Source organism: Chionomys nivalis, chromosome 5, assembly GCF_950005125.1.
Source record: "Chionomys nivalis chromosome 5, mChiNiv1.1, whole genome shotgun sequence".
NCBI classification, from domain to species: Eukaryota; Metazoa; Chordata; class Mammalia; order Rodentia; family Cricetidae; genus Chionomys; species Chionomys nivalis.
The window spans coordinates 58,631,135-58,647,447 of NC_080090.1; the positions used below are offsets into that span (position 1 = coordinate 58,631,135).

Sequence of the window (16,313 nt, forward strand, 5' to 3'; positions counted from 1 at the left end):
ACCACCCCCCATCGTCTCCCTCGGTTGGTAGGGCAAGATAGCAGAGTTAGAGAATGCTTGCTCCTTTCATCTCTCCTTTGACCCCTCTTGACCTCACTGTCTCTTCACCCTTATGCTTCAAGTGGCACTAGGTCTGTCTCAATTGGAAGACTGATATCTAGTATCCCTGTATGTGTATGTGTATGTATATGTATGTGAGGGCATGGGGGTGTGAGTGTAGGTCAGAGGTCAACATTGGATGTCTTATTTGATTGCTTTCCACCTCATTTTTTTTTCTTTGAGACAGGATCTCTCACAGAGCTCAGAGCTCAGCAGTTTTGTTAGACTAGCTGGCTGGTAAGCCCAAGAGACCCTCTTATGTCGCACACCTCCACTAGCATACTACAAGCACACGTTACTGCACCTGGCTTTTTATGTGGGTGCTCGGGTCTAAACTCAGGTCCTCTTGCTTGTGTAGCAAACATTTTTCAACTAGACCACTTCTCTGGTCTGTGTTGTAGCACCTTTGTTCCTTGCACATCAAAGAAAAATTAGTTTCTTTTTCATTTACCCGGTCTTCAGTATGTAAGATCCCTTCCTGCCTCTTCACTGTGTTTTGGGGTGGTCCCTGTATGCTTGACAGCCAGCAGTGAGGAGAGTCAAGAACGAAACTCAACTCAACACTACTTAGTTAGCTGGTGCTGGGCCAGACTTCTAGAGTCTGACACCAGGTGGTTCACTTTAGCCATATTTAAGCACGGCACAATTTTGGAAAGAGTTTCCTGATGACCATTAGCTCAGTCCCAAGTGTACAACAAAGTTTAAGACATGTTTACATTGAAACCCTTTACAAAGTACATATGGTATGCTCCATAAAGATGGGTTCTGATGACTCAGGAACAATGTTCACGATAAGGGTCTAGGGAGAATGACTGAGGTAAAAATAATGCCTGGGGGAGTCAGGATCGGCCTGGCCCTAAGATAACACTGAAGCCACTTCGACTGATGTAAAGCACATGCGACATCTCTCACAAGGATGGTTTTATGGACCGAAAAACAATGCGCAAGATTTAGAGAGGAAAAGTCTGGGATAAACAAACATAATATTGTGGGGGATTCTGGTAAGGCCTGGCCCTAGAGATAGCACAAGATCACCAGGTCGTAAACTACACTCTTTCTCAGCATTTGGGAGGAAGGCAGGCAAACATCTCCTTCCTTTGAAGTGACAAGCCTGTGTGTTTAACTTTCCTGGCTTCTCCAGTGCCTGTGCGCATAAACACTTCTTACCCTCTACACTCCAATAGTTTATTCCCTATATTTGCCTTATTTCTTCCCTGCTTGGTGGGTGAAAATTGACTTTCTGCTCTAGCAATTTTTTTTTTTTTTTTTTGCCATGATTGTCCAGTTTTAGCTTGGTGATAACCTTCTGGAGTGAGTGCTCACACGGACACAGATATCATTAGTGCTTTCCTGTTGTACACATTCAGTGTAAGGAACACATTTCTTCCTGTAAACTTGGGCTACTTTGCTGAGCTGATGGCTTCTGCAGTGTCCCCCTACAACTTGGACTTCATCATCCGTTCAGATGGGCATAGATCTTGCATTGTACTACTGTCTCAGATCTTTGGAAAGAGGAGGAGAGACAGTCTTTCTTCAAATGTGAGAGAATGCTTTGAAATGCATTCAGTGTTTTTGATTTGGTCAGAAGATATTGTCTGTGATATCAAGCAAGGCATCACAGAGGGATTGGACCCACTTTTGTGCTTGTTGCTGCAGTGATGGTCACAAAAGGAGATTTAATTCTGTCTTTTTAGTGTAGAGATTGTTAAATATTCAAATTGTTTCAGTGACATCTTATTTGCATTAGGTAATATTTCACTCAGAAATAATACCATACCAAAGAAGAAGAAGAAAGTATGAGTAGACCTCTTCCCAAGTCTGTTTGCTTCTTCTTGACTTTGGTTAAACTCATAAAATTCTTCAAGTTACATAGAAAAGAAATATATTTATATTGAGGTCATGCATTATCTCAACATCCGTCTGAAGCTCAGAGGTGAAGACTGGTCCTTGCCTCTGTGACGTCATGGATCTTTTTTTTTTTTGTTTTTTTGAGACAGGGCTTCTCTGTGGTTTTGGAGCCTGTCCTGGAACTAGCTCTTGTAGACCAGGCTGGTCTCGAACTCACAGAGATCTGCCTGCCTCTGCCTCCCAAGTGCTGGGATTAAAGGCATGCACCACCACTGCCCGGCTGACGTCATGGATCTTGACTGCAGAATATTTCACCATTAGGTTGTTGTTGACTAGACAGTTGATCCATCTTCTTGTGCTCTCACCTTTCCCAGCGTGTCCCTTCGTCCCCTCTTCCTGCCACACTTCCATGCACTCTCCTCAGACCCGGGCTCTGCATCACCCACCATGGCGTCGGCAATGCATGGGAACCTTTGCTCTCTAGGAGAGCATCATGAAGACATGCGTGTGAATGATGATTTGTGTTAGACTCTAACAAACTCTGTGTATCAGAAGGAGGGAATGTTGGAGCACAGAGGAGGAGTCAGGTACATGTGAGAAGTACTAATTCCCAGGGGAGAGAATGCTCAAGGCCCGGAAGTATGAGCAGGGTGTGTTAGGTTTAGCAGGAGGGAGGGTAAGAGAATAGAGTGAATTTGGGGACAGCTTATTTCAGTACCACCAAGAGGAGGGTATGGGAAGGATCAACGGAGATGGAAATTTCTAGTGTTTCAGTACATATGCCACAACCTTCCAGATGTTTAACAACACCATTAAAAACATTAGTTGATACTCGGGTATGGCTAAATAATTTATAATTACTTTAACTTGTATATAGCCAAGACAATAAAAAGACACGAGTTTCAGGTGCTTAGAAAATATTTTTCTATTAGATTTTGAATTTGGAAGTAGTAGTTCTAATGTGTCAGAATTAGAATTTACAAACCTAGTTACCACAGATGGAAAAATGTTTTTCCTTTCTCTTTTCTTTCAACCAGTTAGCCTAAGACAATTAACTACTTCATAGCACAAATATTTATTAAGCATCTCTTATACACTTATTGCTTGTACAGAGATAAGCCTAGTGCATGCTCTTGCCCTCAGCGAATGACTGACAGGGAAAGAAGCAGTGGTGTGTGGTCTGTGAATGTGTTTTCTAGACGCAGGCTGAAGAGGCAGGAGACCCCATCCTTTGGGCGGTGGTAGGCGATGATGGTAGCTGAGGACCACTCATCATGAGGGCTTTCTCAGAAGAGTTACTACTGGAGCTGCGCCTTGAGACCAGAAGGAAGTTAGGCGGGAATGGAGTCAATAGTGCTATAAATAAACCCCCAGATGTGCACAAAAACACAGGGACATGGTACATTTGGGGGACTGGCCAGGAGATTCTTTGTGTTTGAATGGGAAGGTGTATGTGGGTGGGCAGGAGAGAGGCCTCAAGAATAACCATGGCCACAGCTTGCATAATCCTAGATAACAGGGTCACCCCAACTGTGGGAACCTGCTGGAAAGCAAGCCAGAGCTAGTTGTAGAGGAGCCTGTGCTAACAGGTGTGTGTGTGTGTGTGTGTGTGTGTGTGTGTGTGACTGTGGCACTGTGACGTCCGACCTGGAGAGAATCCTACCATCAGGATGGAAATCTGGAGGTGCTTTAGTATCCAAAAGGGGGTTACTGAGGCCTAAGCCAAGGCATGGGAATCAGAAGGCTTAGGACTAAAAGAAGTTAAAAGGTTCAGGTTTTAGGTGTGTTGATCCAAGACAGCTAAGAAAAAATACATGACCAGCACACAGTTGCACATGAGGACAAGGTATTCCTATGAGTCATGGTAGCTGAATGATTCACCATTAATAAGAACTCAGAGAGAGAAATTGGAGTTCAACCTGAAGGTCAGAAAAGCAAAACAGCCAGCTACTGGCGCTTACCACTACTTCAGTCTGAAATGGTGATCCTGTCTCTAAGAATCTCAGAATGAGACTGACCTTGAAAACTGTCTCCTCCCATTTTATAATCCTCTCTCGTTCTGATATTAAAGGTGTGCACCACTGAAATTAAAGGCATGTACCACTCGGTTTCTATAGCAACTAGTGTGGCTACTGGGATTAAAGGTGTGTGTTACCACTGCTTGGTCTGTAAGACTGACCAGTGAGGCTGTTTTACTCTCTGATCTTCAGACAAGCTTTATTTATGAAATGTTGCTACATCTTAAGGTCTGGAAAAATTATATATAATAGCCTTTGATGCTCTGATCAACCTTAGAGCACCCAGCACAAATTTAGAGAATGAGGAGAGAGACTGAGGCGTCTACACTTGGAGGGAGAAAAGGAGCCAGTGCCCTGGCTGGGGTTTGAGTGGCAGGAGCTGTGAGTGGGAATTGTGACGTCACAGGAGTAGAGGTTCACTTGACTATTCTACCTAAGATTTATTACATTAATTTTTAATTCAAGCGTTCCTTAAATACCATTTCATGTTCTAACCACAATGAACAGAGCACACTTAAAGAGAAAGATATTTAAAATATTTACTCTAGTTAAAATGTCTAAAATAAATCTCAGCAACTTTGTATTCTTGCAATGCCTTCTTAACTTGACCAGTAGGTGCCACTAAGAACACCAGAAAAGGAGTCTAAGCTACACCCGCCCTCAGTAAAATCAGTCAAGAACAGGAGAGCTGCAGAACTTTAACTTTAACTCAAGTTTATTTCTCTTCCTCAATTCTAGGATGGTCCAGCAGTTCGCTGTGGACTTTGAGAAGAGAATCGAAGGGTCGGGGGATCAAGTGGATACATTAGAGCTCTCTGGCGGTGCTAAGATCAATCGCATCTTCCACGAACGCTTTCCCTTTGAGATAGTGAAGGTTTGTAGCCAACGTTCTCTCTCCTGTTGCCTTGCATCGTTCCCAGATCCCCTTTCGCAGCTCTCCTGGTGTAATACGATGTGCTAGGACCAATATCGTTCTTGGAATAAAACCCATGGTGCTCAAAATAGTCTTTTCTGATTTCAGTTCATATAGTTTACTTCAAGATGTTTGAGTTTTCCATGACATTTATCAGTTTTCTGATTTAAAATATTTCTGAGATTCTCCTATGTATCAAAGTTCCAGAGATTAAACTAGAGAAGGGGCAACTTTGTCTAGTATGGAAATACAGAAAATGAAAAAAGTAGACCACATAAGAAAACTTCAAGTGTTATTGTGGTAACATGGTGCGAAAGTCCTTTTTCATGGGATGTTTCGACAGTTTTCTCTGAGTGAAGGGCATGTGAGCTGTGACCAGCACAGCATTAGGAGGTCAGTGTTATGAGAATCACTAGGAGAGGCTGACTCAGGGAAGAGGCTGTGTCCTCAGGTGAAGTCACAAAACGGGAATACGTATGATAGCCAAGAGCAGACACAGCAGATAGAAAGCCAGCTGAGAGGAAGATGAAAGAATTTAGAGAGGCAAGAAAGTTCCAGTTCATCCAGGATTTTCCTGGTTGCAGTGAGGGGTTCACATTTAACAATGAAAAGCAACAGGGACATGTAACTGAATTGGGTTGATGATCCCCAAAGAATACTATGCCTCCCAGGTCACCAATGGGTAAGCAATAAAAATGGTAAAGAAGAGTAGGGCCTAGCTACAAGTAGATGGACCTTTTATTTTTTTCTTCCTGAAACTTCTATAATATCAGGGGTCCCTTAAAGAGGAAGAAAGCAAAATTACAAACACATGGTTAGGCGCATGATCTTGGAAGGAATCTTGTGCAAGGGAGGTCTGGAATGTAATTTTTTTTTTTTTTTTGTTTCTTGGGGAAAATGATGTAACAAGAGAGAATGGAGAGCAGTAGATTAGAGGTTAGGTTGATAGGCTTGGGTTGATTCAAGAGACAGAAACCAGAAGATTAAAAATTGCTCCCCAAGTTTTGGCTTTTGCCATTGGATAAGTGATGGTGCCCGTCGGACAAGGGAACTGAGGGAAACTGTCAGTGTGTGGGTAAGAAACAAGAGTTGTGTGGTTTTGCTGGGATTGATTGCTCAGCAAGGCAGCTCAGCAGCATAGGGACCGTGCCACTTGTCGGCATACGAGGGGGTAGATGTTTGTGTACTGGTGTGGGAAGATGGTGGGTAAACAGATAATTTTATTAGAATGTGCTAAGTAAAGTGGCAAACTTCAGCACGGAGTGCTATGGAAACACCACCCACGGACGTGAATCCCAGCCCAAGTGTGCAAGGGAGCCAGACTTCTGAGCTGCCTTTGGAAGGATAAGTAGCTAGATAAGCAGCAGCCGGAGGGGCAGGGGTGGAAGTGTTCATGATACAAAGGAAGGAATGGTAAAGGCTCTGAGCTGTGGAGCCATGGCATATGATAGAGACTTATGGCAAGGCATTGCTCCAGGACAGAGAGTGTAAGGGGGAAACAGGCAGAGCGAGGCTGCAATGGCTACAGCCCGGTCAAAGCTGAATCTGGTGTTCTCTGGATGTGTGCTCTGGGACTAAGCTCCCTGACACTTTGATCCTCCTTCCAAGTAGATTTGTAGTGCCTGGGACTTCTGGGAAATATTTATACAGCAATGCATCCTGTGTTGGCTTGATGAGGTATTATTAATTTCCTTTTATAAGGAGGCTTACAGTCAGGTGGTTCAAATGGCCAGGGAGAACTAACAGCTGTGTTGCTGCCACCCATCAGGAGATGCTCTCATATTTGCATCCTCCCGTGGACGCCACATTACTACACTCAGCCAAAAGGAATTCCATGTTTCAAATGAGTGACTGGGTTTATGTCCAGGAGGCATTCTTTCTGCACAGCACCCCTCATATATAATAGAGCCCAAATCTCTGCTCCACTGAAACCAGAAATCCCCAGTGTTCCATGTGGCCTTGAACTCCATATAAACAGATGTTTTGACCATCTGGGTTGAGCTTGCAAAAGACTTGCATATCCATTTATTAATAATGAAGGCAAGTTATCCTCATTCTATACCATCCAATAATATTATCCAAAGGAATTAAGTCTCATAACTGTGGTTCATTTTGCATCTGCAGATGGAGTTCAATGAGAAAGAATTGAGAAGAGAAATAAGCTACGCAATCAAAAACATACATGGTATCAGGCAAGTGATTCCAATTTCCTTGTCTTCAATCTACCAAGGAAAATGAGCATTTCCAAATGGCTGGTCAAGTCATTTTTCATCATCAGAACAGAGGAGGACTAGAGAAGCAGAAGTCAGAAAGAAGAAATCCTGGTTTTGACTCAGCGATATTTCTCTATTTCTAGAGAAAGTTTTTTTTTTATTAATAATTAAAATACAAGTTTCTACATCAATGGTCTGTACTCTTCACAATAACAACTGAGTCTTCTCATCTCTGAGTGTGTGTGTGTATGTGCATGTGTGTGTGCGTGCATGTGTTTGCGTACTCATGCAGCTGCATGGATACATGCGTATGAGGAATTTGTGCCAGGGTAACCTTTACCAGAGAGGGTAAGGGTTAGAGTGCAGGGTGCTGAGGATGGAGGAGCAGTGCGAGTCAAGCTATAGAGATGGCAAGTGTGCACCCAGTCTTCATGGAGCTGGGGCTTTGCATCTTGTCTGTTGTGGGTAGTGTGGTTCAAAGAGACAAGAACAGAACGTGGGCTGGGGTGAGCTAGAAACTGAATTCCTCCCTTTTCAGAGGAAGATTATCGTGTTATTTTATATTTTAGTATTCTTAGGCTTATATGACAAATCGTCACAGACTGGGTAGCTAGCTTATCAACAACCGAATTTGTCTCTCAGTTCTGGAGGCTGACAGCACATGATCAAGTTCCCCAGCATGGCGGGGTCTGGTGAGGACCTTTTCCAGTTCATATACTCAATACAAATACTTTCCAATCCATATGCTCTTATGTAGTTGAAGGAGAACAAAGCTCTCTGATCTCTTCCATTAGACACTAATCTCATTCACGAGATCCCCACCCTTATGACCTAGTTTCTTCCCAGTGCGGTCATCCAATTGTGGTGACATCAAGTATAAAGGGTTTCAACACGTGGATATTGGGGAAAACATACGCATTCATTCCATAGCAATGTAGTCTAGAACTAGGCTATAAATTGTTTTTAAAAAATTCTTGATTCCATGTAGAGTAAGCTAAATAGGAATTGACAAGCCCATGTTTAATAGAAATGTCCTGAGTGTAAACTAATCCCATTAAGGTTGTTGGCTCCTGGTTCATGGATCACCTTCAGTGACAGAGCAGGTCCTCCTGTTGGTGTTCAGTCGTGGCTCAGCATCTGTCACAGGGCCAGGATGAGATTATGTTGGGAACAGATTCTGAGTGGGACCCTCCTGTCTCTACCTGTTCCCCATACTGGGATTAGAGGCACACAACACCACACCTAGCTTCTTAGACACTGGGATCGAATTAAGGTCCTGATGCTGGTATGGCAAGTCCTTAACCAACTGAACCATCCCCCAGTCCCAATTTCCATTGTTTATAAAACATTCATAAGCCCCCATCCTTATATTCACTTCCCTAAGTTCCTGCTTCACAGGAGAAAAGCATTATTATGACATCAACTTTGAATGCATTTTAGACAAAAGGAAGATTCCTGCTATTTTGGCTATTTGTTTTTATAAATTCCTCATCGAGGCATTGTGCATCGTCTAAGTGACACTGACGGCTCTTTGACAGTCACGGTCTTCCTTTAGCACCCAAGGATTTTGGGCTGAGACCCAGTCAGGTCTCTGTAGTGCAGCCTCCTGGAGAAAGTAAACTCTGGGGTCCTACTGCTTTCCTGTATAAAAAGGAGGCTCACATGGAAGGAGAGAGCTGCTTTTGAAATCCTTTAGGGATGGTGATGGAACTTAGTCCATCACCCTTGTCATCTACTGAGTGTTGGTTTTAGAATACCTCCCCAGAGACAGCCCAACACAGAGATGCACATTCTCATGTAAAACAGCGCACTTCTTGAATATAACAGGCACACAGCAGCCTCCCTAGGCATCAAGCTATCTCTGGATTACTCACAGTATCTAGTTCTATACGAAAATTGTGAAAATCATTGTTATGTGGCATTTTTAGATAAGTAATATCAAGAATAATGTTTGTAGTGTTCTGTACAGACCTATTATTTTATTTCCCTGAAAAAATTCAGACAGAGAACATGCTGTTACGGAGGCCTGATTACATTCCTTTTTGTTGTTTTGAAACAATGAGTTGAGACAAATGACAGTTAACATTACTTTGTAGGTTATGGGAACATGCTTGGCTGTTTTGTGTGTGGTGCAGGGCATCGAGCCCAGAGCTTGGCACATGCTTGGAAGTGCTGCTCTTCTTCTCAGTGCTCGGGCATCACTGTTAGATGCTAACTCGTGTTTTAGGATTATTAAAGATAGGATTATAGCACTCACCCAGGGACTGTTCTTTGGGTGCATGCCTTTAATCCCAGACTTTGGGAGGCAGAGACAGGAAGATCTCCGACTTGGAGGTCAGCTTGGTCTATAGAGTGAGTTCCAAGCCAACCAAGGCTACATGGAAAAACCTTGTCTCAAAAAAAAAAGTTTTTATAAAGGTGTGATATATAGAACTAGTTATTATATATGTTTTGTGTATGGACATAGTCATGTTTCTTGCTCTTTCTCTGTGTTGCTCTATTGTGCCTCTGTGGTGTGTGTGTGTGCACGTGTGTATGTGTGCATGGGGGCATACAGGTGCACATGTAAGTGTGTGCACTTGCACACGAAGACCAAAGGTCAGCTTCGTACAGGTGCACATGTAAGTGTGTGCATTTGCACACAAAGACCAAAGGTCAGCTTCAACTGTCATTCTCCAGGAACTCTTCTCAGCCTTCATCTTTCCAAGGCTGAACAGTGACCCAGAGGTCCTTCTGTATTTGTCTTCCCTCCTCTGGGGTCACAGGCGTGGACCACAGTCCTGTCTTCTTGTGTGTGAATGCTGGGGACCAAACTCAAGTCTTCATGCTTCAAGGCAAGCACTTTAACGCCTGGTCTGTAGCTTCAGCTACCTTCATACCTTTGATACTCGGTCCAGTCCATGCTTGACTTAAGCTGAATGTCAATTTAAACGTGTTTTTCAGGCTGTTGGCTACTGCTCAGCTGCTGAAATCTAATCTGCTGCTCTCTTTCTCACATTCAGGACAGGGCTGTTTACTCCGGACATGGCTTTCGAGGCCATAGTAAAAAAGCAGATAGTAAAGCTGAAAGGGCCGTCCTTGAAGAGTGTGGACCTGGTGATGCAGGAATTGATCAACACTGTGAAGAAGTGTACCAAGAAAGTAAGTTTGGACTATTTAACTTCCCAGCAAGTGTCTTGTTGATTCGTTCACCTTTCTTATGCCTTCAGACGGCTCTGTCTTCCTAACTCCACTTCAAGAAAGACACTTGTGTCTGCACAAGGAAAAAGACTCCGCCAATTTATAGTGGAAGATGCTTTTGCAGTGAGCAGAGCACAGTCTCCCGTCATGCCCTGCAACATCTTTGCTTAGCTCACGAAGAGTGTGTTTGCAGTGAGCAGAGCACAGTCTCCCATCATGCCCTGCAACATCTTTGCTTAGCTCAGGAAGAGTGTGTTTTAGCCGTCGAATCCTTTTCCTTGCTGTCTGAAATAGATAAACATCACTTTGGGACAATTAGATGAATGTCATAAACAAATTCCTATGGTCTGTGGTTGAATATAATTGCTAGATAAGGGCATCATTGACATTGTGTGTATCAATAAAAATCTTGAAATTTATTAATAATTCCATTTTAGGCTGGCATTCTGAAAACAATGTAATTAATGTCATGGTTAAGTGGCCTCTGAGGCCTGGTGACACAGATTCAAACATCTGACTTCTCTCTGTATGTACCTTTCAATCCAAGTGCGAAGATGTCTCAAATGTGCCATGCCTCTGCGTGTCTGCATCTTTGTACTTGTTTTGCATATTTACAGCAGCTTTGTGGTAGGAGTTCAGAGACTTTAGGCATCATTATGTTTGGTCCTCTCTGACATGGTGTCATTGTTGGAATAAGCCCTTGTCACACATCAGAGCGCATTGGTAGTATAGTGGTGAGCATAGCTGCCTTCCCATGTCACACATAAATTAATAGGTCAGAGGGAGTAAGAATGATGCCCGAGAGCGCACAGTGAGGACTAAACAGAGTGATGCCAAGTCTATGGACACCGAACACAATGCCTCATCACAGTAAGCCCTCAGCAAACGGTGGCTCATCTGTAAGTGGTCATTTCTACATCACCCTATATTCTGTGCTTTGAATAAATATTAAATCTCTAGTGGAGAGTTGTTGGGGAGAGACTGCCCGTTTGAAAGGCATCTCACTGAAGAATATGGAGAAAACATGCTAAATTGCTAAGACAATTAAAAGAATACTTTTCGGGGAAAGCTGGGAAGATGGCTTAGCAGTTAGGAGCACTCACTGCTCTTGCAGAGGACTGGAGTTCAGTTCCTAGTCTCCACATGTGATAGTTCATGACTGCCTGTAATTCTGGCTCCAGTGACCTAAAGCCGTTGTCTGGCTTTTGTAGAAACCTGATTCATGCACGTCTGTGTACACACATATATAAATTTAGAAGCTTAAACTTTTTTATATATTGCTTCTTTTTCTTTTCTTTTTTATTTATTTTATTCTTTTTTAATTAAAATTTCCAACTGCTCCCCGTTTCCCATTTCCCTCCCCCTCCTCCCACACATTGCCCCCTCCCCCCCTCCGCTGCTGAAGAGCAGTCCAAATTCCCTGCCCTGCAGAAAGTCCAAGGTCCTCTCCCACTTCTATCTAGGTCCAGGAAGGTGAGCATCCAAACAGGCCAGGCTCCCACAAAGCCAGTTCATGTATTAGGATCGAAACCTAGTGCCATTGTCCTTGGCTTCTCATCCGCCTTCATTGTCCGCCATGTTCAGAGAGTCCGGTTTCATCCCATGCTTATTCAGTCCCAGTCCAGCTGGCCTTGGTGAGCTCCCAATAGATCAGTTCCACTGTCACAGTGGGTGGGTGCACCCCTCGTGGTTCTGACCTCCTTGCTCATGTTCTCTCTCCTTCTGCTCCTCATTTGGACCTTAAGAGCTCAGTCCGTTGCTTCAAATTGGGTCTCTGTCTCTATCTCGATCCATCGCCAGATGAAGGTTCCTTCCAGATGGAACTCCTCAGTCTTCTTCTTCTTCTTCTTCTTCTTCTTCTTCTTCTTCTTCTTCTTCTTCTTCTTATTATTATTATTATTATTATTATTATTATTATTATTATTATTTTATCTTTAATTCTATTTTGAGATAGGGTCTCTCTGTGTAACCCTGGTTAGCCTAGAACTTATTTTGTAGACCAAACTGGCCTTGAACTTGCAGAGATCTGCCTACCTTTGCCTCGTGAGTACTAGGATTAAAGGTGTGCCCCACCATAAAAAATTTAAAGAAATATTTTGTACTGGAAAAGAGAGTTAGTGGTAGTTTTTAGGGGAAAGCAGGCCTAACCTATGACAGTGACTCAGGGACCATGGGCATTTCTGGGACACATGTTTTTGTTTTTGCTTTATGAGTGGTTACTGGCAGCAAATGGTAGGAAAGGCAAAGGGTATTGGTCCCAGGCTCCTGGAAGAGAAGCTCAGACAAAGAAGATCGGAACATAGCAAGGAAGTGAGAGTTCTAGCTATAAATTCTGAATGAGAAGAGACAAGAAGGAGCATGGTATCTAGGAGTCACTAGAAGCCGAGACACCAGCTGTGGAATTCCTACAGCTCCTCTGTGAGCCTTGCTGTCCAGGTCTCTCTTTCCTCCCTAATGGCAAAAGTCCCAAGGGTTAAGGTGCTAAAGATAGCGGGGGCAGAGGAAGCACACGGGGAAGAAACCCATCTTTTGAACACCAGCATTCAATGTGTTGGAAGCCAGTTACTGTGGTGATATTTCATTTGTATTTTAATAAACAAAGTTTGCCTGAAGTTCAGAGTACATGCTCGACTTAAGTCAAAAGTCAACTCAAATACACTAGTCAGCCTTACAGAGCAGGCAGTGGTGACACACACCTTTAATCCCAGTAGTCAAACTAGTTTGCCACAGAAACTGGGTAGTAGTAGTACACGCCTTTAATCCCAGCCCTAGAGAGGAATATAAGATGGGAGGAGACAGCTCCCACACAGTCTCATGGTGAGATTCCTGGAGGCAGAATGGCCATTACGGACCGAGGTAGAGGTAAGAGCCAGTGTCTGGCTGTTCTACCTTTCTGACCTTCAGGTTGAACCCCAATTTCTGTCTCTGGGTTTTTATTAATGGTGCTATAAGTTATTACTCCACACTCTGGGCTCCCTGTCTTTTGCCTGTGCATCTAAAGGACCCTTGATTGGCTTCTTAACTGACCTTAGGATTAACTAGTACCACACCCCATACCAGCCACCCAGATTGCCAGCTTCAGCACACAGATGTGGTCTGTGCAAAGGCCTCTGTTAGGTGTGCTGTGAAGAAAAAGTTGTCTGGTTTCTCAGAAAACTGAGCTGAGGGCTTTGCAAATTGTTAGCTGTGAACGGCGTGCTACTGGTGAGGTATGGACAGGATACTAGTAAAACAGTGTGTACAGTTGGCTGGGTGCTTATAAAAATGTGGAGTTCCTGCATTCAGATTATTTAACAAGTGTGTTCACGTTCTCCCTCTCTTTAAAGAAAGCAGAACTGGAGATGGTAGATGAAGGATGTGGTTTATGTAAGACAGAAGAGGCGTAACTCGAATCAGTGGGTGCATATGCAGAAAGCAGGCTCTGGTGTCACATCAAAAGATTGGCACATATGTATACATTTATGTTTTCAGTTATATAAAGTGTTTATGGTATATATGAATCTTTTTATTTTTATTTATTTATTTTTTTTTATCATTGCCCATTTTATCCAACTCACTGGGAAAGTGACAGTAAGCCTGAGATGAGACAGCTTGTTCCCAAACAGTTTCTGGCTCCTATTCTTGCTCCCCCGTTTTGAACCTCCCTTTCCATCATAACTTCTGCATCAATCTCCGTGTATTTTTTTTTTTACTGTCTTCCCAGAACATTCTATATTTTGCTTTAAATACAATAAAGTGAAACAAAGAAAGCCTAGATTTCTCCCCGAGGTTGTTATCTGCCCTAGAGATTTCTTCATGGATGTAAAATTTTTGGTACAAACCTAAGGAAATATTGAATGGCCTGAAATTAGGCATGACACTTGCCTACTTCTCCTGCCATGGATTCCAAACAGGATTTAACTATTCTTCTGCAAATGCTTTCCATGAAGGCCCAAGTGGTACCAGGACATGCCTCCACTTTCTGGTTCTCACAGCCAGTTCCTATCTCCTCTCTTGGTGCATCAGGATTTTTAGAAGTTGACTGTAGGTGGACTTTTCTTTTTTATCCACAAGTTCCCAGATAATCAACATGAATACTTAATATTGAATATAAATGCTTGGTTAATAGCTTAGGCTTATTACTAATTAGCTCTCACAACTTAAATTAACCCATTCTATCCGTCCATGTGCTGGCACATGGCTCGTGACGTTATCTGTCCTCCAGCACATGTTACTTCCTCTGCTTCTCCTGGAGACTCTCCTGTCTCTGCCTTTCTTCTTCCTAGTGTCCTTAGTCTGGTTTTCTCACCTAACCTTATTCTGCCCAACTATTGGTCAGTGATATTCTTTGTCAAACCAATCACAGCATAGTTTACAGTGTGTACAGAAGAAGTATTCCACAGCAGGTGGCTTACATTTTTCTCCTTCATTCTCAGTTCACCTTTAGTGTTTGTCCGTGCAGAGCTCATGTCTAACAGCCAACAGCCACTGTTCTTTGCTGCTCTTGACTCCTGAGACTCAGCATTCAGTCCCTCCTGAGATCATGTTCCCCTAACTTCATGTGGTCCTTGGCATCATAGACAGATGTCTTAGAAGATCCAGGCCACCCCTTAAACTTTCTTTAGATTTTAAAAAGACAATTAAAAAATTAATGGAAGAGCTCAGAGGATATTTGAAAGTTACTGCCCTCTTTGTCTCTGAGACCTAGGTTCAAAAACAAAAGAATAGAATCTTTAAATCAGAGAGCCCACTGTGACGGAGAGAGAATTGGGTGACTGAGACACTTTTGATTTGCTGATTAGTCACTTAATTTCTGCCTGATTTAACATTTTTACAAGTTGAAACTCAAAGGATGCTGAGAGTGGCCAATTGTCTTTACCCCAAGTTCCCGAGAAGCTTGGAAACCAAGTGCCCCTTTTCTGGATGAGTGCCACAACATACTGAGGCTTGTACCTTAGTGCAATCTTAATGCTACTCAGCAACATGTCAGTGGATTCTAATGAGTGGCTTTTCATGTTCTCCATACAGGGACGTTAAATTAAATACTCTCTTCTTCACCTTCACATGATAATTTCATGGCCGTAAACCAGGAGATTGGCTTCTTTTCTTCCAATCCCTCAGGCTTTCCTGTACTCAGAGCAGCCTTCTGCCTTATCTTTATCTCTGATGAGACACTGACCCTGGCCAAAGATACATGTGTGTTTTCCTAAGGAAACTGGTTCCTAGGAGTCTTCTGCTGTTTGTACAGTCACATGCTCTGTCACCTGAAGAAGGCCAGCACACACCTATAGCTCGGAAAAACCCGACCTCAAGCCTATTCACTGTCCTCTCCTCCAGTTAATTCTTCAACCTCTGTCAGGCTTGTGTTCTACCACTTTATGGAGACACTCATGATCAAGGTCAACTGGGGCCTGGCTGCTGTAACTATTGGGCACTCTTCTTCCTCTTGATGTCACTCTTGTTTTGAAGTGGCCATGCCTCTCTCTCACTCACTCTCTTCCATCTCTGAGTGTTCCCTCTCTTGTTCTCAATGTCTGTCTACCCTTGCCTCCCTGTAAACCCTGGGATCCCACCCAGCTGGGTTACGGACATCCGTCTTTTCTTGTTGTAGTTTTAGTTGGCAGATCATAATTCACTGTTCAACTTCCCTTTAAAGCTGAAAATGTCGATGAGTCCCACGTTGACACCTCCAGACCAGGCCTTTCAAAGTGCTCTGTATCAGTAGCTTGGTGAGGAAAGGTTTCATTTAGCTCGGGGTTTTAGAGAAAAATCCAGTTTTTCCTGGCTGAGAAGGTGTGTGGTGGTGGATATATGAAGCAACTGTTCATATTTTATAAACCAAGAAGCAGAGACTGTGACTAGACCCCATGGCACATATAACTTTGAGAGACCATGTCCCACAATGCAATTCCTCTGGTCAGTCCCATAGCCTTCACAGTAGTGCTACAAACTCAGGACTGATTCTTTCAAACAGAGTCTATGGAGACATTACAGATTCAAACCAATACACTGTCCCTAACTACTACAGCTACATTGTTATGTCCTTTCTTAGGTTCTGAAGAG

General features: G+C 43.2%; 1 protein-coding gene across 5 annotated transcripts in view; it reads left to right on the forward strand.

Moving 5' to 3' along the window:
- Positions 1–16,313, forward strand: part of Dnm3 (dynamin 3) — a 462,700-nt gene that overhangs the window by 151,204 nt on the left and 295,183 nt on the right. For all 5 annotated transcript variants that reach the window (XM_057769381.1, XM_057769378.1, XM_057769379.1 and 2 more), the window contains exons 8-10: positions 4,704–4,839; positions 7,003–7,070; positions 10,094–10,232. In XM_057769381.1, coding sequence (XP_057625364.1) covers positions 4,704–4,839; positions 7,003–7,070; positions 10,094–10,232 — 343 coding nt within the window. The remainder of the gene's footprint in view (positions 1–4,703; positions 4,840–7,002; positions 7,071–10,093; positions 10,233–16,313) is intronic.